The sequence below is a fragment of the Channa argus genome, chromosome 7 (assembly GCF_033026475.1).
Source record: "Channa argus isolate prfri chromosome 7, Channa argus male v1.0, whole genome shotgun sequence".
NCBI classification, from domain to species: domain Eukaryota; kingdom Metazoa; phylum Chordata; class Actinopteri; order Anabantiformes; family Channidae; genus Channa; species Channa argus.
In genome coordinates, this window is record NC_090203.1 from 23,544,582 (window position 1) to 23,570,132 (window position 25,551).

At 39.9% G+C, this 25,551-nt stretch overlaps 1 protein-coding gene across 3 annotated transcripts in view; it reads right to left on the minus strand.

Annotated features, from left to right (window-relative positions):
* cdk14 (cyclin dependent kinase 14) overlaps positions 1-25,551 on the minus strand; it is a 178,621-nt gene that overhangs the window by 70,094 nt on the left and 82,976 nt on the right. For all 3 annotated transcript variants that reach the window (XM_067510135.1, XM_067510137.1, XM_067510138.1), the window contains 3 exons: positions 20,992-21,115; positions 9,443-9,563; positions 2,272-2,365 (listed from right to left, as the gene is read on the minus strand). In XM_067510135.1, coding sequence (XP_067366236.1) covers positions 2,272-2,365; positions 9,443-9,563; positions 20,992-21,115 — 339 coding nt within the window. The remainder of the gene's footprint in view (positions 1-2,271; positions 2,366-9,442; positions 9,564-20,991; positions 21,116-25,551) is intronic.

The following is a 25,551-nucleotide window of genomic DNA, read 5'->3' on the forward strand; positions in this document are numbered from 1 at the left end:
TGTTTTGGATTTGAAATTTGAATTTGGCTTTGTAGCATGAAATACCAGTGGCATCACATTGTTCCTCAGGTATTCCGGCTCTCTATAAGCCCGGTTCGCACATTGAGTCTCAAGTGGACCACCATGGTGCCGCCAGAAAAAAAAAAATAAAAAAAGATGTCTGACGAAACTGGAAAGGCTCAGTGGGGAAGCAGGGTGCAGCTGAGCCTCATCATCAGTCTGGCCAGCGGCCATCTCACTGTTGGTCTTTCCTCTCTTGTCCTATCATGGTGTGTCTTTTTGTCTGAGAGGGGAGCTGGGATCACTGTGGGATAGAGCCTTTTACAGTTGTGTGCAGGAGGCCCCTCCTATCCCTTCCAGCAAAAAAGACAATCAATAAGAAGTTTTTTTCCCTCTTCTCAATCTCCTCTGCTATGTTTCTACGCTTCATGAATGATCCCCTGCCTGCAGGGCTTCCTCCACCTTTCCTCATCCCTTTATCCTAAATCCATCAATTCTCAGATATGTATCTCTAGCCTTCAGCCCAGAGGCCAAACATCATTGAACATGCTTTGTCTCCATACTTGACTTCTTCCTTGGTTGAACCCCTTTCGTACTCTCATTTCTATATAATTTTCTACATTAATTATTCAGGGCCTCCCAGCTGAAGAATGTAAGTCCATCATGTCTGCCCTGCTTCAATTAAGAGACTGGAGATGGAATTAACTAAACGGATGACAGATCAGGCGATTAAAGGATTCATGAGTCTCATCTTCACTTTAAAATATTCATGCTAGCCATCCGACGTACAGTAGAGACTCATATAGTGGTGCTTGAAAGCTTGTGATCCCTTTAGAATTTTAATAATTAATTAATTGCATAAAAATTAAGTGATCACACTTGTCCTGAAACTAGACAAAGGGACAAAGACAATTTATCATTCATGTATTTACTGAGTATAATGATCCAATCTGTGCAAACATCTAGGATTATCACTTCATTTAAAGGAGAAATTAGAGTCAGGTGATTCATTCAACGGGGCCTTTTCCTTTTTGAAAGAAGAGAAATCTGGGTTATCACTATGAAATTCTGACCTCGACAACACAGGTTTGTAGAAGTGTGTTACCTCACAGCTAGAAGGTCACTGGTTTGACTCTCATCTCAATAAGCGATTTTATTTTCCTTCAGCCTTTCTGCTCACTCTTAGCAGATAAGAGCCGAAGCTGCTTCCTCTACCGCCATCCAGTGTGATCACTGCAGGACAGCGGCTTTACAGTGAAATAGGATGTATTTATTTATTTAAAATAAATAAATAAATACAATAAATAAATAAATAAATAAACTAGGACACACACAGAGCTACGATGTAAATTTCTTTGATGTAAATTTCTTTGATTATGGGTAAGTCAGATGCTTTTACATCAGAGGGTATTTTTTCTGTCACAAAAGATGTGGATTGGTAAACAGCAGGAAGCACCGAGCAAAATAAAATAAACACGTTTCACGTTAAATGAATGTTTGAATATTTGCAGCACTGACTCAAACTGGATTCTGGCATATGTGATATTGGGTTTGATTTTCGACTTCAATGAATGTAAACTCCTACAGTGACATGACGTCTACAGTAACAATGTTTCTCCAACTCCACATCCTGCTCCTCTGCCAAGGAAAAACAAGCTGTATACTAGATTGATTTAAAAACATTGTTCACAAACAAATCATTTTTTATCACCCCCCCCTCCTTCATTCTTATTTCGGCCCCAATTTCGAAGTAAAACACTCCAAAAATGAGCAGGAGGTAATGACAGCTGCAGTAAAGGCCTGGAAGAGCATCACCAGGGAAGAAGCACAAATTTTGGTTGCCAGGCTTTGAGCATCACATGGATTGAAATTAAGGTATTAAAACTGACTATTTCATGAAATTATACTAATTTGTCTAAATACTTCTGAGTCACCATAATTCTTTTATAGTTCATTCAGTTCTTTTGACCAAACCCTTAGACTGCAGCCAACAAACTACAATTTAAGTAATTTCAAATCTACAGTATTGCGTCCCCCACAAAAAAATAAATAAAATAAAAGTCTCAATATCCGAATATATTTGACCAAATGTGCATCTGTTGGTACTAGAATTTAGATTTAGCCTTTATGTTTACACCTGTATTAAAAACTTTCAAGTAATATTCTTTTATCATACTGTTGTTGGATTCGGAGACAAGGACCTGCGGCAGTGATGCGAGGCTGCCGTTTTCCACATACACATTACACAACACTGCTGAATCAGTGACTCACCAGGAATATCCGTTCCAGCTGGTCTTGGATGTCCTTCATCCCAGGAAAGGCAGCCACTCCTTGGATCATCTCAATGAAAATGCAGCCCACTCCCCTTGAAGACAGAACAACACACGACAAAGCCTCCAATTTAATACTGAATGGATTAATTGAAAAAGACAACAGCTGCGACCGGAGTTTTCTTCATACAGTACATCTAGTTTAATCACCTTCACAGGCATCGACATAAGAGCAATTATAGAGTTATGGTTGGAATAAGGTTTAAAGAGAGGGTTTGGGACCCAGTTGTGATGGTTAGGGTAAGGAGCTGGCGAATTATGTCATCTACAGAAAGGCCCGGCGATGTGTGCATGTTTGTGCACATGCGTAAACTGTTGTCAGAGCTCATTTGTCAAAGTGCTATTGTTTCCTGACAGATTCACTTTCTGGCTCAGTGCACATTCCCTCTCTGAGGAGCAATATAAGCAATGGAGAGAGCTCGGCCGTGTAAGGAGAGACAGAAGTGAAAAGTGTGAGTGTGTGTGTAAGAGAGAGAGAAAGCAGTTACAAGTACCTCATCCCTCAACATTTCCACATTCTTTCCATTTTACCATTCTTGATGACTGATCCATCTCCATGACACAGCTGTAACCTCAGCAGCCAGTATTTCTGCTGGAGCGCACATCTCTTTAGATGAAGACGTGTGCATGGAAGAAGTTCATTGTCAGCTGCTATCGTATGACGATATTATTCCCTGACGACGGTGAAAAGGTTACAAGAAAAGTGGTGTAACTTTGCTATCTAGGAATTTAGGCCGATTTGAGGCAGTGGAAAAAGCCGTACGTCAGCTTTGAAATGTGTGTGGGGTATTACCCTTTATTTGGAGGGGTCTTTGTTTCCAACCTGTCAGACAAACCGTCAAATTTAAACGTTGCACAACCAAAACATTGAGCTGAAAGAAACTAAGTGATTCATAAAACCTACTGAAGCTGCACAACAGAATATCAAATTCTCACTGGAGTTCAACAAAACAGCCGGGGCTTTATGTGTATGTCTATTTTTGATTCATATTAAATATAAATTATAATATATAATTATAAACAGATTTAAGCTGAGTATCTTTGTTTTTCTGTTGTTCTGTTAGTTCTTGGTAATTTCTTCTGTTTTCAGACGTTTAGATTCTGTTGTGGTTATTTCCTGTCAGTTTGTGTTCATTTTGTGTCTGCATCTTTTGTAGTAATTTGGGTTTTATAACAAAAATATGAACAACTTCTGAGGCATTTTTAAATCATCATTTTTATTATAAACTATAAAATGTCCTGCACCTTCGAGTAATTAGCGACTCTGCTTAACCTTGTTTTTTGGCTACTTTTATCTTAGACCATGTATTTTTGTTATTTTATATATCATTTCATTTTCTCTTAGGCCTAGTCCACATGTAAATCTGTAGTTAACAGAGTTTTTTTCTTGTTTGTAAAAATAATAATAATAAAATAAAAAGTTCAGAAGTACTGTCTAACCAGCTCGGCAGGTTGTTAGGGAGGGCTGGAAAACACACCTAAATATCTGGGGAAAAAAGTAAATATTAATATTAAATATGCTTAAACTGTATTGTCCATTTTTTTTTTGTGATTTGAGATCTACTTACAAATAAACAGACACTTAACACCCAATGTCTTTGTTAATTTTTAAGCAAAACCAAACCTTAAATCTTTCTTTAATCTCAAGCACTGGTTTAACAGTCTTGTCCTTCCTTGTGACCCACTGTCTGTTAATAAATGTAGCTTTTCTTTCATTCACATTTTGTCATTTAGCTTAAAAATGACAAATAACTTACAAGTGAGATACAAGGCACCAAAAATCTAAGTCAAGGAGAAAACATCAAAGCAAAGTGCTATCAGAAGAAGTGCTTCCGTTTCGTGAGATGCAAGTGCAAGAAGGACCAGAAAGGTCGTTTTTCTTTCTTTCTTTATTTTTTTTTTTGTAGATTTGCATAAGAAGGTGCAGAAGAGTTCTGTTTTCAGCAGTTTTTTGAAATGTTGGGAATTATCATTTAAAAGATTATTTGCGGTGGAACATAATCTATCCAACGCACATGTTTCTTTCCAAACCATGTTTGTAGTTGTACACGGATGTTGGTAGACACGATTTCCTAAAGAGAAATTTTGCAATTTAGCAACTTAGGTGATTGCACAAAATTACCTTTTTGATTAATTATAGAGAGCAGTGTTACTGATAGAGAAGTGAAAACACAAATAATTCCACCAGCATCTGTTGGTCGGTTTTACCTCAGATACTGAGCACTGCTACTCAGATGTGATAACATTCCCCCTTCTTCTGATTGATATTGCTAATGCAATTTACCTCTTTCTGATTCCATTCGTTGCTCAATGTAATTTGCTGGCTGAGAATACACAGTGGAGTGTGTCTAGACAGTGTTCTACATCTAATTAGACAGTTTTAAGATCTTAGTAAATCAGTCAATCACGGGGCCAAGCTGCTCTCCACATTGTAAATTAGCCACAGTAAAAACAGGCCTGTTTACTCACAGACAGTTAATGCAGCCTCGTTATGGAGACAGGCCTGGCTGAGAAAAGGTTCGAGACTCAGTAGGAAAGCTGTTGCTGGACACAACCAACAAATATATACTGTCTTAGAGCTTCACTCACCAAAGTGAATGTCAAAGTCCTTTCCCAACATTTATCATATAAACATCTTCTTTTTGGACTATTTGTTCTACTTCCCTGTAACACCTCTTCAACTTCACCTTCCTTTCTTTCCACATGGCAAGAGCGAGCTCTTGTTGCTGTATACAGATGAGGCTGGTGCAGTATAACATTTGTTTTATTGTAAAAAAAAAATAAAATAAAATACAATTCCAAAATAATCATTCAGCTGAATCTGCCCCTCGTTGTTTCAACCTAAACTGCACACGATTTAGGAGGATTTATCTGTGCATCAATAAATTTGCGATTCTGCGATTGTTACAATCACTGTAAATTCCATTTTTGTGTAACCACTGCAGCTTATTAAGGACATGTAGTGTTATCAAAACACAGATACACACACAAAGCCAAATCGCAGGTCCACTTATGACAAGAAGACAAGAAAAATCTACTGCAAGTGCAGAAAGAATAAAAGTAATTAATATTAAATAAGCATAGTTACTGGTAACATTAGTGTATAAACCACAAAGTGCATGGTTGACTTCCAGCCTGATGAACTGCATTAATGCATGTTACAGACAACACTTATTGGAAAAGGCTGCTTTTCATTTGAAAGGAATTATACAAAAAATGCAACCGTTATTTATTTATTTTTTTTACTCTCTCCTAGATTATTAGAAAAAAAAAAAGTGCAGCAAAATTAGGCTTTTTATCCTATAACACACGAAAACCCTGAAGGGAATCATATTTCGCAGCTATGTCGCACTAGTTTGAGCTTCTGTGTACTTTACTCCTCTGTGCTGTAATGCTCCATTACTAAAAACACACAATTGAATAGCAATCTGTAACAATCATGTTATTAGAAAACTATAATCAAGTAAAACTATAATATCTCCTATATACTGTTGGAATGGGTCATTGCTCTGCAGTCTCTGTAAGAGAAGTACTGTTAAATGATTATGAGAACTGATCGGGCTTTGGGGAACTTATTTCCATCAACGTTCATTATCTTTTCACAGTCTTATGTCAGAATACACTGAAAGGCAGATTGATATATTTTGTTCGGTGGGATTTTCTCAGGATTTGTTGACAATATGAAAAATACAAAATGACAACACTGCCTCTTCTTTAGGTTGGAGATGTCGTACATTAATTCATGCATACTTCATGCACACTTGACTGATTCCAGTACTGGCTCTGATTGACAGACATATGAGAACTGCCACTCTGTGATGTTCTAAGGAATGTATAAAAAGAGCGGGTCCCTGTCAGTATCTATTATACCACCCCCCCCCCCCCCCCCCCCCTCCCCCACCCGTACAGGCACCAGCCTGTAATCTGTACGCTGCTGTGATAGATCCTCAGGGTAGGAAGACAGATCTGCACAACCTTTTCGTCCTGCAAGAAAACCTTCTTCATGGAAGACTGCTTTCCAAGCGAGCAAGGGAGAGTATATGTCTCAGGGTTACTCTCACTGGGATGGAACAGCACCCTGCGTATTTGGCCACCTGAAAATATCCTTGAAACGCACATCTTGTCTCTTTGCCTCAAAGACCCCTAAAGCCGCAGCTGCTCTTTAATTGGATAGTGCAAAATGCAGCTGGGATTCACGGGACGTCCCCGCTGACTGGCTGTCCAGACAGAAGGGGTCAACAAGCCAAGACTCATACTCGAACACCAGCGCTGCTGGACAATTGCTCTAGGGCAAACTCATTTTTCATTTCTTACTCCAGCATTTGCTCTGACTCTGCTCAACTTTATTTAAAATCTTATGAAGTAGGAGATGAATAAGATAAAACTTAATACGAGTATATTTCAGCATGTTTGCATCAGATTCAAACCTTAAAATTCAGTTTGTCTTACTAGGAGACCAGTCAATGGAGTTGTAGATTCGTATTTTTTTTATTAATAGTATAAAATGTGTTTTCATAATGATTAGTTCTGACCCAAAGAAAACAAAACAAAACAAAAATCACAATTTGTGACTTTTGGAGCCATAATGTTTAGCATGAAAATAATGTACTTGTGCTTTTTGGAAATTTACTGATCACCTTCTGCGGCTGCCTTCGCCAAGCTGCATGCAAGTAGATAGTGGTCCTCTGTGCAGAGCTGTGCCACCAGGAGAGGCCCCGCACAAAAACTGTGGGAAAGACAACTACCCTCTTCTCGCTATAAGTGGACCTTGATTAGTTCCTTGGCCTGGGGCCCCCAATGTCCAGGGTTTCCACTGCCTCTGTGAGTCTCCCTCATGCTCCTTCAACGTACATCTTATTGAACAACAGTCTTTCTCGAGTGAATCAGGCTTTGACATTAACACTCCCCCAGTGCAGGTGGATTTCTGCAGTGGTGGGTGGGTTAAATGTTATATTGTTTTAGATTTTTACGTTTTTTTTATTAGCCCAGTACAGGGTGTGAGTGAGTCAGAGTACGACTACGGATCGATTCTAAGCCTTTTATGGCAGAGTGAAAATTAGTGGATGTGAAGTTATAGTTGTGCTGTTCATGCTGCAGTTTGTCTACTGTCTGCTCTCTGTCTATCGGAGGGTGAGACAGCTCCTAAACACACACACACACACACACACACACACACACACACACACACACACACACACACACTCAGGGAGCTGCAACTATCAGTTGAAAGAGCAGAGACAGAGTCCAGCTGAGGTAAGACACTCAGGTGGACTAGGTCTGTTTATTACTGTTAGTTCGGTGCAATTTAAACTTGCTGAGCAAATAGTCAATCCAAGTCTTTTCACTCGTCAAACAAGCGAAAACGTGCGGGAATCGTAACGTTAACTTTGCCAGGAGTCTCCATCCACTGTCGGTATTTGTGTTACCGAGGGCACTAATTGCTATAAATAAGCTAAAAGAACAGCTGTCTGTGTGTGAGTCTGACCGTGTAGTTGTCACAACTTAATAACTGTTTTAGTGGACCCTATTAGCAGCTTCCACACTAAACCAGCCCCCTTCCTGCCAGCTGTTCCCACTCAGACGTATGACACCTCAGAAATAGTCGAGACAAGGATCATAGTGTCCGATTTCTATATTCTTCATTCTTCCTAAACTTAAACAGCTAGTGAATAATGTCAGCACGATTTTATATTAAGTCTAGTGACTTTATCAACCAGTTATAGTCACATTAATTATTTTCCACCCACTTTCAACCACAAGGGGCACAATTTCTAGATAAACACAGATGGAAGGGTATCAGTTTATTAGGTACACTAAGTCAGTACCATCATTATCATGCGTCCACCTCAATCTTGACAGGAGTATTAAAACTTTATTATTGAAACTAAAATGTCTCTTTACAGTAAATTTCGATCAGATAATACAGTTGGGATTAATTTGCGATAAATCGCATTTGACAATTGTAATCGATTGACAGCCCTAATATTTTTTAACAGGCACCTGACACAGACTAATTGCAATGTGAAACGACCCAACAACTACCACAGCACTACCTGCCAAGAAAATAATGTCCTCCCCAAAAAAGCAATTAGGAACCATGACACACCAAACACACAATCAGCCATTGGCTGATGTTGGTGCATCAGTGACCTTCTGTCGCCATAGTTGCTGCCGCGTGTCCCACATCGATTGCACTAGTTGGACCCACGTTGGTTTTTTTTTAGCTGATTTAACAAACAGGCTAATGATCTGTATATTGATTAAAATGTTTCAATAATTAAAACTGTTACCGATAAATACCATGATTAATTTTTCAAAATAACAAAGAACAATACTAGCAATCAGTATTAGAGAGTAACTATATACCTAGATTTACATTTGGTAACTTAAGTTACTTGTTATTTTCAAAATAAGAGTAATGTAAGGGAAAAAGAGAGGAAGGCCTGGGCAGCCTCACCTCCACTCTAGATACTGAAAACTAGCTAATACCATTATCGAGGCACTTTTTGAGCACAAGCTAAATGAAAAAGGTAATTTTCCCTAATCATTTAGGCCTTCTTGAATAATCTACAGTAGCTGGAGGACTATGTTAGTTAATGTCTAATCTACCAACAATAAAGACATTAGGTCTAATCAAAAGTTCAATCAAGTGTGATTTACACTATTTTTTTTCATAGCCTAGTTTTTTTTTTTTATACTTTTCAATTATACTGTAGCTTTATGCATGTGTGAATGTGAAGAATGTGTGTGTCTCCACTCTACTCAGATCCACAGTTTCAGTGGGGGTGGGGGTGGAGTTGGGGGGCAGCAGGTTACATGAGGTGAAGGCTGACCAAGGAGACATAAAATACATAAGAAGGAGATTTGGACGAGAAACAGTCTGCAGCGTACTACAGGGAACACACCCTCAGGTTAGGATGAACTGCACACACAAGTGAGATTTAATTGGTTTTTGTCCACAAAATGATTTTTTTTTTTTTCCCTGAGAACTCCCTGGAACACACAGATCTATATCTTAATGGGACCCCCTGAATAAATCAGGGATAAACTCGACGAAGAGTACGTGATAAGAGTATGAGCGAATGTCAAGGTCTGAGGTAAGGAGTACCCACCACATGTCCAGGCAGGTGGAGTAGTCTGTGGATCCCAGCAGGACATCTGGAGGACGGTACCACAGGGTCACCACCTCATTGGAGTACGTATGGCTGGGGACCGACTTGGCCCTGGCCAGGCCTGGGGGGAACAACACAACAGCACAGACACAGAAAGCATTATCATTGAATGACCTTCACTGCAAAGAAAACAACTGGAGAGAGCAGCTGGGCTCATTGTAGCAGACATTTGGACTCATACAGTTATCCACAAGTATAGAATGTGTGCTGAATAGAATGACATTTTAAGGTGGGGAAATTGAGTTCAAGGCAACAGAAAGAGGTAGGATATGTTAGGGATATTCAAAATTAGCCTATAAGTCAAAATTCCCATGAACCCTTTCAAAACAAATACAATTCCCAGTTAAAACGATGTGTTTGTAATGATACAGCAGCAACTGCCGCATCAGCATCGACACATGGGGAACCTGCTCTCTGAGGATACTATGTTCATCAAAGTCCTAATGAAAAAGAATAGAAAAAAAAAGATAATGATCATATTGCTGAGTAGTAAAAAAAAGTCCAAAGGGTTCATCACCTTGGAGGCAAGAATGCTTGGCAACCATCTGCTGTTTAGACTATAAATGTTGAATTCAAAAACTTCGACCTCTGGGTCTCACGCTAGATCTTTTTCAACTTCTTCTATTTTTCTCTGTGAGTCTTTTTCTAACGAGGCTTAGCCATCAGATTCACCAAACCCAAAAGTGCAAGTGGCTGCGGACAAAGATCCCAGAATTTTAACTTTGTCAACTTTTAACTTTGTGCAGAAATTTAAGAACATTTTTGACAAGCTGTTTTTTTTTGGGGGGGGGGGGGTTGTTTCTGGGTCCTGAAGGGCCCCTGTTTTTTTTACAACTATTCCTGCCCTACCCCCTGCTGATTACCTGAATTAGGTTTTTTTAAACAATTTGTAGCTGTAAAATCCGTTTTAGGCAATCGACACGTTAGGTAAAAGCCATGAAAAAGCAAATGCCAGGGCTACCTACGTTTTAATAGGAGTAAACTTACTGTCACTCATTTCTCATTAATGCTTTAAACTGCAAACAAAGCTGAAAATGTAAGACATTGTAAATAAAATATAGTATTATTCTAATAATACTAGAATCTCTGATACCTAGAGATTTGGTGTGGAAAGAAAAAGAGGTGGAGCTCATTTTAACTACTTTATGGCAGCTGTTTATTTCATAATAATACATCAGCATTTCTTAGTTATTTCTTTTTTCGTATTGAGAGTCAATTGAAACTAATGTTGTCAAATTAATGTCATTCAGAGGAGTAAAAGTGACATAAAATAGAAATAGAAAATACAAGTACAGTATATCGAAAGGTCACCTTCAAGGGATCATATTGTGTTGTTGTACACTGAATTGCAACACAGCTATCAGCACGTCTTATTTCATGATAAGTGCATGAGCTTCTTAAGGTAATTCCAACCCTATTCTGGCAATTATTTATTCACTAGCACAAACACAGGTTAGTTACTCTCAGTATCCAGTACCAGCCTTCCCATGGCAGTTAATAGTAGACCAGAGTGCAAATGCAGCAAGCTTTAATGAGGCTGATGGAAGCTTAATTAAAGCATTTAGCTTGGTAAAAAAAAAAAAAAGGACTTCCTGCCCTGCTGCTAGTCCCCCGTGTGAGGGATGAAGAGGGGCAGCGGGGAGAATAAATGAGACAAGGGGTGGGGGGGGGGGCCATTTAACATTTCCTTGTGTTGAAACACCCACAGGAGAAGGGAGTTTCAGCCAGCATTCATCAAGGCCGAGCACTGTAATTTCCACACACTGATCTAAAGTAGAGAAGACGCCATCAGGCTGCTCACACTGAGAGGCTATCATTTCCACCGCAGGCGTCCTTGTGTGTGTGTGTGTGTGTGTGTGTGTATGCAGGAGGCGGGTGTGCGGGAGTGAGCGGAGACAACGTCTACTCATCATGAAAGAAAGTGCAGTGGTAGGAGGTTGGCTTCTTTGTAACATGTAGAGGTTTAGTGCAGAGTAAAACGGAACCAAAGACTGTTTGTCTAAAACTACACTAAGCTTCCTGCATTTCTCAGGATGAAAAAATGCCCCGTTCAGACAAACACAGTGACTTACATTAGCCGCAGACCTGAATGCAGTTCATCACCTGGCTGTATCAGAATCAGAAGCAGGACGCGGTTGGTCGCCAGGCACAGCTAAGAACACTTAACAGTACTAGGAGTTTGTCTTGGTGTCAGGTGCATTATGGCCTTCAGTCAAGCGTAAGTGGGATGGTATTTACTAAAATATTTCTCATTTAGTTTTTTGGCTGTTATATGCCAAAACAATTACAAATTAAATCACAAGATGGCACTAGCATACTTTTACCTTCCAACTACCAAAGTGCTGTCTTTGATACAGTTGCTACGAATCCACAAACACCCGATTTTCCTATTTGCATTGTGACCATGCAAAGTCAACGTGCTGACCCCAGCTTTTCCAGATTTCACGTCAAAGGGACACAGAATGTTGTTGGTGCTTTTCCTACAGCTCCAAACAATGGCCACTTTTGTGCACCACTCCCATATTGTGATTATAATGTCATTTCAAAGAAGTCCACTCAAACCGATCCTAGCTAATTGATAATGTACTAAGAGAGAGAAGTGTGAATATTCTGTTAGTCAACAACAATATACATAGTTTGTCTTTGCCTTGTTTGGCACCGGGCTCCAAAATAGCAGCTGTAGTCTCTACAGTGGCACTAAAATGCTTTAAAATCACGGCTTCTTTAATGTTACATCATGTACATACATCACACACCGGACCTGAACTCTGATCGAAGGGAAGGTGCCCTCTTTTGGTATGTTTGATAATTTCATATACAGTATTATACTCACTTGAATGTGAACTCCTGAAATACAATAATACGTCCCTCGGTCGACTTATAGCACTTTTTATTGCTTTAAATGAACTGAAATTCAATCTACAGTAATGTAGACAGAGCATATTTAGGCTATTAAAAAAATGCAGTGACCACTTTGAAGGAGACGGACTCCTGAGCTCAGCATGACTTTACTGACTCAACATCTTTGTGTGGAGCAGCTTCTTGTTAGTTGCGCAGAAAACACCTTTATGTAAAAGAATCTACGGTGGAAACCAAATATTTAAATAATAGATGAAGCAATCGCTGTTTTGCCGCGCACGTAAATCAGAGACACATCGATCTCGCTGCTCTGTGAAGGCCACGGAGATTTAATAAGGTCAAAGGAAAGGAACTAAGATCTACATGTGTTTGGTAAAAATGAAAGTGTCTGAAAGCTGCAAAGTACAAGAGAAGAGTGTGAGAGTTGCTCACTTATTAGTAATTGGTTCAATAAACTCAAGTGAAAAACCATGATCAGATGTTCAGTGTTTAAAGCCTATTGTAATATATTTTATAGCCTTTGCTGACACATACTGTAGGTGCAGAAACATCTCATGTGTGTCTACCTGATGTCGGATTTTGGTAAAATGTGTAAAAGGGCTATTTCACCCACACAAGTCTTTTTTATAGCAATTTAAACTTACTCACATGTAATGGTTCTTGGCACATCACTGCAAAATTAATTAATGGATTTCAAATGATGTGATTAGTTGGCAATTAGAAATGCAGCATGTTACCATCCTTATCCTTTATCTCTATGTCTGAGATTAATAACAATGTTCAGCAGGGTTAGCACATTCCTATTATTGAAAAGTAGCACAGCAATTAAAATGAGGAGCTTTGGCTACAGCAGCCATAGCTAAAGCATAAAACCCACATAACACGCTTGTGATATCTGCTGCTCCTCCTCACAAACAAAATGTAGGAGTCCTGCTTTCCGACCAACGACACTTCGGAGATGACCAGAATGTTGCAGCTCAATTTGTTCATGTGCAACAATGACCACGGCTAAAAATCCAATAGTTCACCCACGGGTGAAACTGTGTCGCGTCTCACTACCTTTTATTAGTCGGCTTATTAGTCTGTTTCCTGCTTTATGCTTTTCTGCTGTATGTCTGTGAGTAATGGGTTCCTGGGCAGATACACATGAAACCTGGTGAAAATCCCACTATGATGGTTAAAAGCCGTGCTGGTACTGGTTTTGCCGGTGGTTTTCAGGAGCTCTGACATTTGGATCACCTTGTGGAGCGCTCACTAGGTGAGTCAGCTGTTGGTTTAAAGACCTTCCTATTAAAAACCTCACAAGTTCCACTGCAGAGGAGGCTGCTACTTTAAAGACCTGACCTATGGAGATACACACACACACACACAGACCTTCAACCACCTTCATCATTTGTAGTTCACCAGTTGACTTGCCATCCTGTCCAGGTAACTACTAGGATGAAGGTCACTAGTGAATTATACATCACTATTTGACGCGCCACACTGAGGGTCACACAATAAACTGTATGGTGGAGGTGGTGGGGTGGAAATAGGAGGAAGACAGGAAGACAAGGCAAAGAGAGAGGGACTAAAATAGTTTCTCTCCCCCAGGGAAAACAGTCCTCTGTTCTTTTGAAGTTCATTTGGATTTTAAAGGCGGTTTGTAGCGACCGCCTGCATCTCCTCCTCTTCTAACATGCAGCAGATTGGGAGATGCACAGTGTGCTGCCAGCAGCTATTTAAAAAAAAAATGGTTCAAAATCACACTACGCAAGAAATATTTCCCAAATTAATTTTGGTTAATGTGCATCAGAGCTCTTCAAAACAAAAGTGGTAAATTGCAGTATTTTCTTGAAGTCAGAAGGCTGCACACAGCACATTCAAACCAACTGTACCAGTCACACGTACAGTGTCTGAAATTGAGTTATTGACTCTATGGTTGGGTTTTTTTTTTGTCCAAATTGGTGGATTAGTTTGTAAACTAAAGTTTCTGAACCCAGTGCACTTCAACAAAACATCTTGAAACAAAACAGCACTTCACACTTTTTAAAGTCGACGTGCAGTGAACCAACCGTTAAGCAAAAATCTGCCCTTTGAGCCAGATTGACATTGGACCATATTATCCCCACAAACTAACTGCTCCAAAATTTGTTTGAAACTGGATTGAGACCACATCCAGTAGAGGGTCTTAGTGTGGTTGTCTATAAATGTATATAAATAACACAAATAGGCACAAATAATCCGATGTTGAACTGAACCGCACTGAAAAACAAAAAGGTGGATTTGAAAACACCTTTTGTGTTAAAGTCTCCATTCACAGGAGTTATAGCCTAAGAGCTGACAGATGTCTATCAATACGAGTGCCCAATACCAATTTATTCAAATATGTTTAAGCACTGATTTAAAAAATTGTGGCAAACTATGTGCATGCATCCTTAATTATTTGTAATTGGGAAACTTATTGATTATACAGTATAACAAATAGCTACATAGAGTTGGTGAACATGGGTTCTGATCCCTATATTGACCTATATTGGTTCTAAACCACCGATAAGTTGCATTTACAACTGTTTTTCACTTTGTTGCCCACAGGCAACTAGAAGAAGGTTAGTTTTGGAAATCAGTTCAGATGTTTACATGCTCTGTAGAAACCTACTCATTGCAAAACCTGCGTTTGCATTAAGTTTGCCGATATTCATGTATCATTGCATCAAACATTTTGGATGCAAAAACTTGATTTGCTTCCAATGATATAAATCCTCAATACTCCAATAAAGTAGTGGTCTTTGTAGTTTCACTAAACATTTGGTTGATTGCAAGATTTACACCAAGTGTACTGTAATTGTTCGATTACTCTCTTTCTCTTCCAACCAATTGAAACAAACTGCCTTATTCTAGATAATTATACCATCAACTGTTCCACTTCTTTGAAAAAGTATGAATTTTACCGGTGAATTTTAAATTTTAAGTTGTTCATTGAAAACAATGTGCTAGGCTACGTGTGTTATTTCCACATTTACGATGTTTCATGTGGCCGTGTGCTGCCGGCATTTGTGCATTTGTCATCAGTCCAGCTCGATTTCCAAAACAGAGTGGACAGAAATGTGTTTTCTATTGGTGTGTTTGGACGGGAAAACACAGACACATTCACTGGCCTTAATTCATATAACAGATTCAAAAGACCACCTGCAACATCCCCAAAAAAATCCAAACCGCATGTTATACACGCACGCGTGCGCACACGTGCACAGAGCCATGCACCAGTCCACACGTCCCGGGGATGTGGTGAGGCGGTGACAGGCAGGGTGGAACAGCACACTGGGGAAGGGGCAAACTGCTGCTCTGCTCTGGATGTGTGCAACATTCTTCCAGCTCCATTGTCACATTGCTTCACTCCTCACACATCATTATCCCAGCAGCTGTTTCTTTACAGCACAGCTACACAAACTCCCTAGAAAATAAGCACACTACTGTAACTATAGCTGCACTCACTGACCAAAAAAAAAAACACAGCTAGTGTTCAGTTTGGTGTAATCCACCACTGTCGTCGTGACTGCTTCATAGCTTGTAAGTCGTTGCGTGTTTAGGGCTTTTTTTTTTTTTTTATCAAATTCTGAAGCAATTCAGCTTCCCCAATTTGTCATACACTATATGATAATACTCCAAATATGTTGAGGTTTTGGACATTTGGTTGAATAAAAAAGTGACAGGGATACACCATGAAACTCTTCTAATCAAATAACATATGGTATAAAATGACAGCATGGCAAATAATCTGTGCTAATATGTATAAACTAATTGCTGCAGATAGTGCATACATAGCCACATAGAAGATGGATGCTACTTGCCAGAGACATTTATACACTATGGTGTATAGTGCATTTTTGAGTTTTTGAATGATTTTTTTTTTTTAGCTCACTTGAAATGCTGCATGCATTGTGCACAGCGCCTGTCAGTTCCAATCAAAAGTTATGCTCATATTCATAGTGACCATACGTTCATACCCATTTTCATTACTGTCAAGGCAAAATCCTCAATTTTACCGCTCTATGTGTGAAATCAGCCCTTGAATATAGGCTTGAGCTTTGGCTGCTAACTGAAAGAATGCGATCAGACATTTGATTGGGATGCCTCCCTGTTGAAGTATTCCAAGCGCACACAACTGGGAAGAGGGTCGACACAAAACATGCTGGATCGATCAAGTATTCCACGATGTCTGCGAAGGGCTTGGGATATTAAGGAGGAGCTCAGGGAGTTGTTGGGGTAAAGGTCTCCTTCGCTTTGCCTGCTGACACCATAGTCTAGACACTGGCAAGATAGATGGATGAATACACGGAGGGAAGGACAATTGGATGGGTGGATAGTTGAAGGGATGGATGGACTCTTTCTGTGTCTGTGGCCTAATTTGTAAAAGAGGGATTTTTAAACTTTTATCTCCAACTTAAATATGGCTCCCTAACAAGGAGTTTTTTTCATTGTGCAACTAGGAGCAAAGAAAATTCTCTGATCAGTTCTCCATCTTTGAGAGGAACTTTGAGTTTAAGTCTAGATGTTTACAGCTTAGGTCTTATAGTATATGCTACGTTTTTCAAAGTTATTTGTAGAATCATACTCAATAAAGGCACCAATTGTAGGAAAATAGTCAATCAGTACCGCGTTATCATAACTGTGTTAGGATGCTAAGCTTTGCTACGTAGGTCCAAACGTAATTCTTAACATACGCGGTCATAAACCAAATTATTGCAGAAACAAAATGCTGACTTGAAGTTTCCAAAGAAAAGCTCAGCGGATTGCAAGAGTCATCCCAATTCAGTGCATCAAATCTCATCCCGTCTGTGCTTGAGCTGTTCTGCACTATTCATTCCTCAAATGCAAACTATTTTAATCAGAACTGGGCCAATCAGCTGACCAACTAACGCTGCTATAGAGCATAGTCACTTTGTACCACCACTTAGTACAACCTGCAGACTAGGCCACTGGTAAGAACCTGGTACTTTGCTACTGATGCTGATGTTCACATCTCTTCAAAGATACTGCTGCATGTAATCACGGTTTAGAACTGAATTTCTCAACGATAAGATCCAAAGCCATCACAATGAGCCTCCCGTGGAGCTCTGTCAGAGCAGTCGTTTCATGTGTGGATGAACTTCAGATAAAGTTTCTGGCCAGTGAGCACTGTCTGTGCTCCAGGTTGGCGATGGACAGTGGCAGCATATGGCAGCGCTTCAGTGTTTGAGTGCAAGCACAAGCAACCTTTCAGCAGGTTTATTCCAACTGCGGACACATTCACTCCAGTCATAAGACTTTGAAGTATGTGGACTATGAGCTATGGTCATCTGCTGCCCCATTCATTTCTATAATTAGAGGCTTGTCATGAGAAAATTGTCTCAGGGCTAAAGTAATTTTGTGTGAGGAAAAAAAAAAGTGTGTTATGTGCGTGTGGCTTCAGAAGGTTAGATGAACAGCATCACAACATATTGCTATTGGAATATTATAACTATAAGGTGTTTAAGTTGTTGGGATGATTAAACTCAAAATAGGATCAATCAGGAATAAATGAATTATACTATAGCACACAAGTCACTCGTAAGTCAAATTATAAAGATAAATGCTTCGTCTTCTCTTCCCATTTTGCACTGAAACATGATTAGTGGAATCATTTGAAACAATTGTATGTATGTATTTCCATGTGTATCCTCTTATATGTGACACAGTTACAACATTGTTCGATAGCACTACTATTAGTAAAAAAACGCACGAGCTACCTTCAACTTCTACGTCTGTTTTGTCACAAACTGTTGGATACATGAACACCACTTTTTTTGTAATGCAAAAACATTGCTTAGGATTACTACATTATAAATACAAATCTTTCCATTTATAGTTACTGTTTACAGCTTAAATAAATACTTTTTAAATACTTTCTCAGGAAGCCATTTTGGTACTTAACTCTTATATGTATGTAATATAATCATTTACAATAAAGTTCAAGCCAGACAATGCAGTTAAGGAAACACAGGTTGCATTTCCACACAGCAACAATGATAACAAACAAAAATAACTCCAGACATGAGTGTTGTAATAAATTCACTAGTTCAGATGACACGGGATTAACATCTTTTAAGAATCTGCTCACGCATTTTGCTATTGCCGTTACCAGAAGGTGCAGTTAGGAAATAGACTTAAACAAACAAACCTGCATAAGCTTTCTAATTAAATGATCTTTTTCAGATTTCCTAAATTAGTAAAGTTGTCAGTGCGAGAGCATTTGTGAGGACTGGCAACGCTGTGCAACCGATCAAGTTAGTAAGAGATTTATTTGTAGGTGTTTGTACGCACGCTGTGATTATGGGCCACACAGCGTCACGAACACAAACACGACAAATCACCCCCCATACACTCCTTTAGCTGGCCTCAATTATTTGTGTCCTTGATATGAAACATGTGGGCTCCTCAAAGCCTCATTTGGAGTATGTGGTAGTTGTTTGTGTGGCTCATTAAAAAGTGAGGAAGTCACAGAGGAGCAGAGGACAGCATCTGGATCAACTCGACAACAAGCAGAAGGGATTTGAAGCTATACAGGCTAGAGTGGCTGAAGAATAATCAGCCCTATCTAATAAATCAGCTACTGCTCTGCCCAACCACCCAGCTGTAAGTACAATGGATAGCAGATGCCTCAAATGGTGGATCTAATTTGTAACTGTAGAACCACGACTCTTTATCATCAATGACTGTGGTGAACGACTAGTTTTTATGGTAACTTGCTCTGGACCGCAGATTTAAATCTGTGCACCAGGCATTAGTGAGTGAAGAAAGGACCAGGAGGCTGAGGGGTTTTTTTTATCCTCAGCCGATGTTACATTTTATCTTAGCTATCCTCCTTTGTATCCTCTTAGAGCTTCATCCCCACTGAGCGCTCTGCCACCGCTCAGTGGAACCCTCAGCTCCTCCTTTGTTGACAGTCTCCCTCCGTCTCTCTTTGCAAGCACCACGGGCCTCAGCTGTTGGCCGTTAGTATTCCTGCTGCCAAGGCCCCGGGACCGCAGGGAACCCTGGCGGTCACACACACACACACACACAAACAGGCACACTCGAACGGCCTTCACTTTCCTCATCTGGCATCCCTCAGGCAAAGGCTGATTCTGTGTTATGTGCGTGTTTGTTGATGAGCACTGCTCCAGCAACAGACTAATAGGCCAGGGATTTTCATTCTTGCTCATTTGGTATTTTGTCCATTATTTTCTCCTTCTCATTTCCCTCTCAGTAATGTTTCTGTGCTAATACAATGCATTAATGCATTATTGATGAAGCTGCCATACCTCCTCCCCACCCCACTCTAATCTGTCTGAGCAAGGAGGGCTGTAAGGGTAGAGGAGATGGATAGGTAAAGGAAACAGTGTTTCGAGGAGTTAGGAAATGGGTGAGTGAATGAACGAGGGGTGTTAGATGAAAGAGACAGAATGGAAGGATGGGTGGATAGATGGACTGATGAATTGGTGGAGTGTACAGAAGGCTTGATTGTAGTAGTCTGTCTGCCCCCCAGGATGCCAGACTGGCCAAGTAGGCAGTGTTTACTGAGCATGGATTCTATCCATATGGTGCCACCTCAGGAGAGTGTCCAAACACACACCAACCATTTGTACTTCTATCTTTATGAGAACACTCATTGATACAATGCATTCACTAGCCCCTCAGCTCAGCCTTACTTTTTACTCTTAATGCCTAATGCATAACATAAGCCCGAAAACCAAATCTTCAACTCTCAGCCTTTAACGGAGGTGTTAGTCACAAAGGTAGCTATAAAAGTACATCCAAACAAAGCTTTTACAAAAAAATAAAATGGGGGCCAGAATGTACTCAGCATGTCCTAGAACAATCTTTACATATCTAATTTTAATGTTACTTGCATAGAAGTAGAGATTATTTTGTGACAGTGGCTCTAAATGGAAGATCATAAAGAAAAGGTCAAGTAGCTGTCAAGACATTGTGGTTTTGGCCAGCATGGTGGGCAGATGGATGGCTAGCAGCCATATTTCACCCATATTGCTGGCACCAAAATTAAATAAATTATAAAATTCCCCAAAAATGGCAACGCCAGAATAGAGGACAAGACTCAAATAAATCTTGTAGGACCCAATGTAATTAGTCTATCACGTCTTGCGACCTTTCATGACTTGCAGTATAATGTAGGTGATGTGAAAGTAGGTGCCAGTGAAATCCCAGGACAAGAACAACTTCATTTCCCTTATGCTGCACTTTTTCGGTTGTTCCTTGTTTAAATTCTAATCAGTTCATCCATTACTGAACATGGACGTTTGTGCCAGACGTAATAAAATTCAGGTGTTCGTCAAAATACGGGGACAGATGTGAGTCAACATGACCTTTACTCTTTCAGCACCAAAATCTAATGATTTCCTATAAATAGCAAAATGCAGATATGTGTATTTTGAATAAAACATATGCAAATTAGAATTTATGCATTTTAGTAACAGTAATCATGCTGACTTTGACTCTTACCACAATTAAAGCAAAGTGACAGAAGGGATATTACTCAGCAATACATCTACATTGCACAAACACGCTCTTATATCTATCAGATACGCAAAAAAAAAAAAAAAAAAAGGAGCATACGTGTCCATTTTACTCACCGAAGTCAGCTAGTTTGAGCTCTCCAGTGTCGCTGATGAGCAGGTTTTGTGGCTTCAGGTCGCGGTGAAGAATGTACCTCTGGTGGATGTAGGATAGGCCTCTCAGTAACTGGAACAGGAACAGCTACAGACACAAGTGAACAAAGAAAAATCGTATTTGTTTTACAGAAGTGACAGATATTTCCATATGGCTTAGGCGGATGTGAGATGGTGGGCATATTCCTCCATCACACTCTAGATAACTTCCATGAATGTCAATTCTTCTTTAATACCTCTCCTCCCTTTTCCCTGCGCCTGAATCTACATGTCTTTGTTGTGCCACATTAAACGGAGCAGGTCTCGAGTACAGAGAGGTGTGGAAAAACCTATTTATCACAAGGGCTAAGACTTCACTCCGGTCGAAATGAGAACAGACATGAACCCCACGGTATTTATAAATAGCTCAATGAAATTCCTTTTTTTTTCTCTCACAAACACAGTCACACCAAAATCAATGCGGAGCCATCAATCAAGAACACAGCCATCATTCTGGACTAGTGCTCAAGTGATCAGACAGAGTGGACGTTATGACGCCCGACTGATTTCACAGCTGAATTGCTGAGAATTGCTGCATCGACTAGTCAGAGTGAAACTAAGTCATAAATGAAACTGTCTATTCCTTTACGGTTCATCAATCCTGGCTTATGATATGTTTTCTCAATCATTTCCATTTTTTTATTAGGAGTTTATGGAGGTGGGGAAGAAAAAAAAGAGCGGAAGCGGCAAAATATGGAGTTGTGACAGACTTCATGGAAATCGCATCAAACACACGGACCTGGGCAGGGCAACTGTCCCCTTTACATTTTCCTGAAGGGCAGTGAATTAATTCAAAGACCAAGGCAGTTTTTTTGTTTTTTGACAGCAGTGGGGAGGAAGACAGAGCAGGACAGTGCGGCAGGAAAAAGTTAAAATACTGAACATTTCAAAAGAGACAAAATAAATAAATAAAGTGTCATGTCAAGCTACAGGTCACGTGTGATTATATCAGTGACCCAGGACATGGTAAATCTCTATTGACCATTCGGACAGACCACTCAGTCTGTTAAGCTGACGGTGTTTTACCTGGAAGAATCTGGTGTCGTAAAGTTCAAAAGCATTATAAAGTAATATCAGGGGCAGGTCTACAAACGTTTTAATGGGGTGGTCACACACTCTAATAAGGACATGTCTGCAAAATATGACAGAGTAGGCTGTTTGTAGCAGTGGGAAATCATAATGGCAATATGTATGTATGAAACTCCCCATAGCAGCCGAGGGGGCCTCAAGGGGGCCATCTGACCACGTTTCCTTTTCACCCTGCACAGAACATTGTGGAAACTTCTGCTACCTCCAGATAAAGGTGGGGGTTAGAGGTGTTGAGAACAGCTACGTTAATGAGTGTGGCCTGAACCAACGCCAGCTCAACATTACTAGGACCAAAGAGTTGGAAGTGGACATTTACAGGAAAAAGTACTTTCTTGTCCACTATCAACGTCAAAGGGATCAATCATTAAACTCAGCATCATCACTGATTATTATTCTTTATGGCAACTCTTACCCAAACTCAACAATATTCTTCTGGGATGTGACCTGGTTTAGATGTTTTAAGGTCTATAATGTAAACTAATCATATTTCAGGATAATGACTAGAATCAACACTTTCTAAGAGATTTAAGCTCTCAAGGAGCTAAGATCTTGTGAAACGTGGGCACAGGAATCGCCACGATGGTGACTTGGTTAGGTTTAGGGAAAAGCTCTTGGTTTGGGTTAAAACACAGTAAAAAAAAAAAAAAAAAACATCACCTGTCAATTTAAAACAGGAAACACACTCTCTAGTTTCAAAGTCTCGTGTCTTGATCCCCCATCCATCCACCCTTGCCCGTATTTCATGACGCCAACTGCCACTCTTACTCTCATCATGTATTAAACATAATGAACCTACAAGCCTCCGGGTAGGTAGTAGATGGTCTACTGAACAACAACTATAAGAACCACTTCAAATTAAAGAATATATAACATATCGACTAAGGGGTGAACAAAGTGTTATCTCGTTTCATCTCATCTTAAATTAACTTTTTTGTGTGCGCTTCATACTCACAATATTCGCACACTGACAACCAGTGCACTAAAGTGTAAAGAGCAATTACACTCAACATTTAACAACACAGAATCCTCCATTCACGTCAGGTAGCTCTGTATTTCTTCACTCACAATTATAAATAGGAGCAAACAATCATTAGAATGCATTAATACATTATGACATCCACTTAATTTACTGCTGAAAATTAAATAACCCCCCCCCCCACCTGCCTACAGAGTTCATAATACCAAACTGCATCCACTAAACAAAATGTAGTTTTTAAAATGTGCACAGAGCATAAACTGTATCTGCTGAAGATCAACAAAATCCTAAAACGTACTCAAAGTCAGAGCCACATTAAGCTTGTTTTGTTTTGCCTCTGCGATATGGCAGTTCTTCAACCCCCACCACCCCCGACCCCCCCGCAGACACGTCAATCAACAAATAATGAGGCGTGCATGACGTGGCGTTCAATTTTTTTTCCAATTCCAGCTTTCCCCTCTCATTTCTCTTGTCTCATTGATACTGTAGCCTCAGCCAATTAAGCTGACTGAAGCAGCGTGGAGTCCAATCAGGAACGGGACCGGCCTGGCATCTGGAGTCACCGGGTCAACAGTTTACTATTCCTGCACTCGGCGGGTGAGAGATGAACTACAGTGAAGGAAATTAGCATAGGAAACGCGAGTTTACTCATGTATATCAAACACACTTCTGAAAAGCCTTCGCCTTGTTAGAAGTGCAACTGCAGGGTAATAAAAAGAAAGAAAATTCACTCTTTTATTCATTTCAGTCGGCCCTTTAATTCAGACATCAAACTCCTCTTCAGCTTTTCCTTTCTCTGTTTGGCTTCAACTAGAAACATCTCAGCACAATTTGCATTCCAATTTTTAAGGGAAAGTGAGGTGCAGAGGACGGTTTCAGGAGACGTTATGACAATAATAATCATTCTACTCAACTGACGTATTACGCTGCCAAAATGGGCCAATTGTGAAGTTAAATTAAATAGTCCTGTTAAAAACTGGTCAGGTTCAAACTTCACTTCAAATGAAAAGAAGATTTACATCATTGCTCTTCCTAGAAGTCAGAGTGGTAAGCAGTGAACCATCTGCTTACCAGGCAATCTCACCCAGCTCTAAAAAAATTACTATGAGATGTCCATCTCTACTGTCTAAGGTGTGACTACACCAATTATCTACTGGAGCGAGCAGATAAATAAAGACAGAACTAAGAGACAGTGACGAAAAGAAAGAAAAAAAGGATGATACAGTATATAACCCCCTCCAGGGAAGACAGTGATGGTGAAAGGTAAAATATACAACATTAGCTTTAATATTTGGTGAATGCAAGCGACTGAGAAAACACACACACACACACACATTATTATAAAATGTCTTTTTATGCTGTTCGGTTTTCCACCTTACTGGTACCCAGAGTGCTTTTACACTGCATCTCATTCACCCATTCTCACTCACCATCACCCCCACACTCACACGCCATCGGGGGAGCGGCTGGCTTGCACCCACTGGGATCCAACTAGGTTGGATTCAGTGTCGAGGACACTTTGACAGGAATCGAACCAACAACCCTAGGATAAGTGTATGACTGCTCTACCTCCTGACAGTCGTCCCCAAGTCATTAAAACAACCAATCCCATATTCTATTGGTATCCGACATCACACTGTTATAGCTGCATAGCAACAGAATTCTAATCTTAATGACTATTTCCTTGTGCAATGCGCTCAATACCTATCTAAGAGTTGAATTGTAACACACACTCCTGCAGCCATGGTAGATGCGACCAACAAGCACCAGATCATGTGAATTCTACTACAGTCAAACTAGCTGAATGTATGTTAAATGACAATTTTCTGCAGAGTTCTTTCATTGAGTAGAGGGATTTCTCTAATGCATGCAAACACAGAGTCTTGGTTTAATCATGGTGCATTATTAGTTCATAACTACAGGAGAAATAAGCCATGTGATCATAGTTAAATCAACCACTGACATAATTTATCACCCGGGGAGTGACCCTACTGCCTCTACAACAATACATCATCAGCACTCCAATAAACACACCGCCATTTTTCTAATGATGAAATACTCATTGCCATCAGACCCAAGGCAAGTGCAGCTCTCTATCAAGGTAAGCATTATGAAAATAATGTGTGGCTTAGATTGAGTCTGCCTTATCTATTGGAGTCTGGATCCTTTGTCTGATATTCAATGTGCAGTAAAGCATGAGGCAATGCATCATAATGACAGCAGCACACTGTGGTTCATAAAGTTTCACTAGGACAAGAACAAAGCAAAGCAGCAGAGGACACAGGAGGAAAAGAAACATACTGTTCAAATGAAGAGATGTGATATGGAACACGGTACGCTAACAAGCTTCCACATACTCACGCATGAAGACTGATTGATTGGGGGCAAAATAAAAACTAAACTCAAAATCTCGAGGCCCA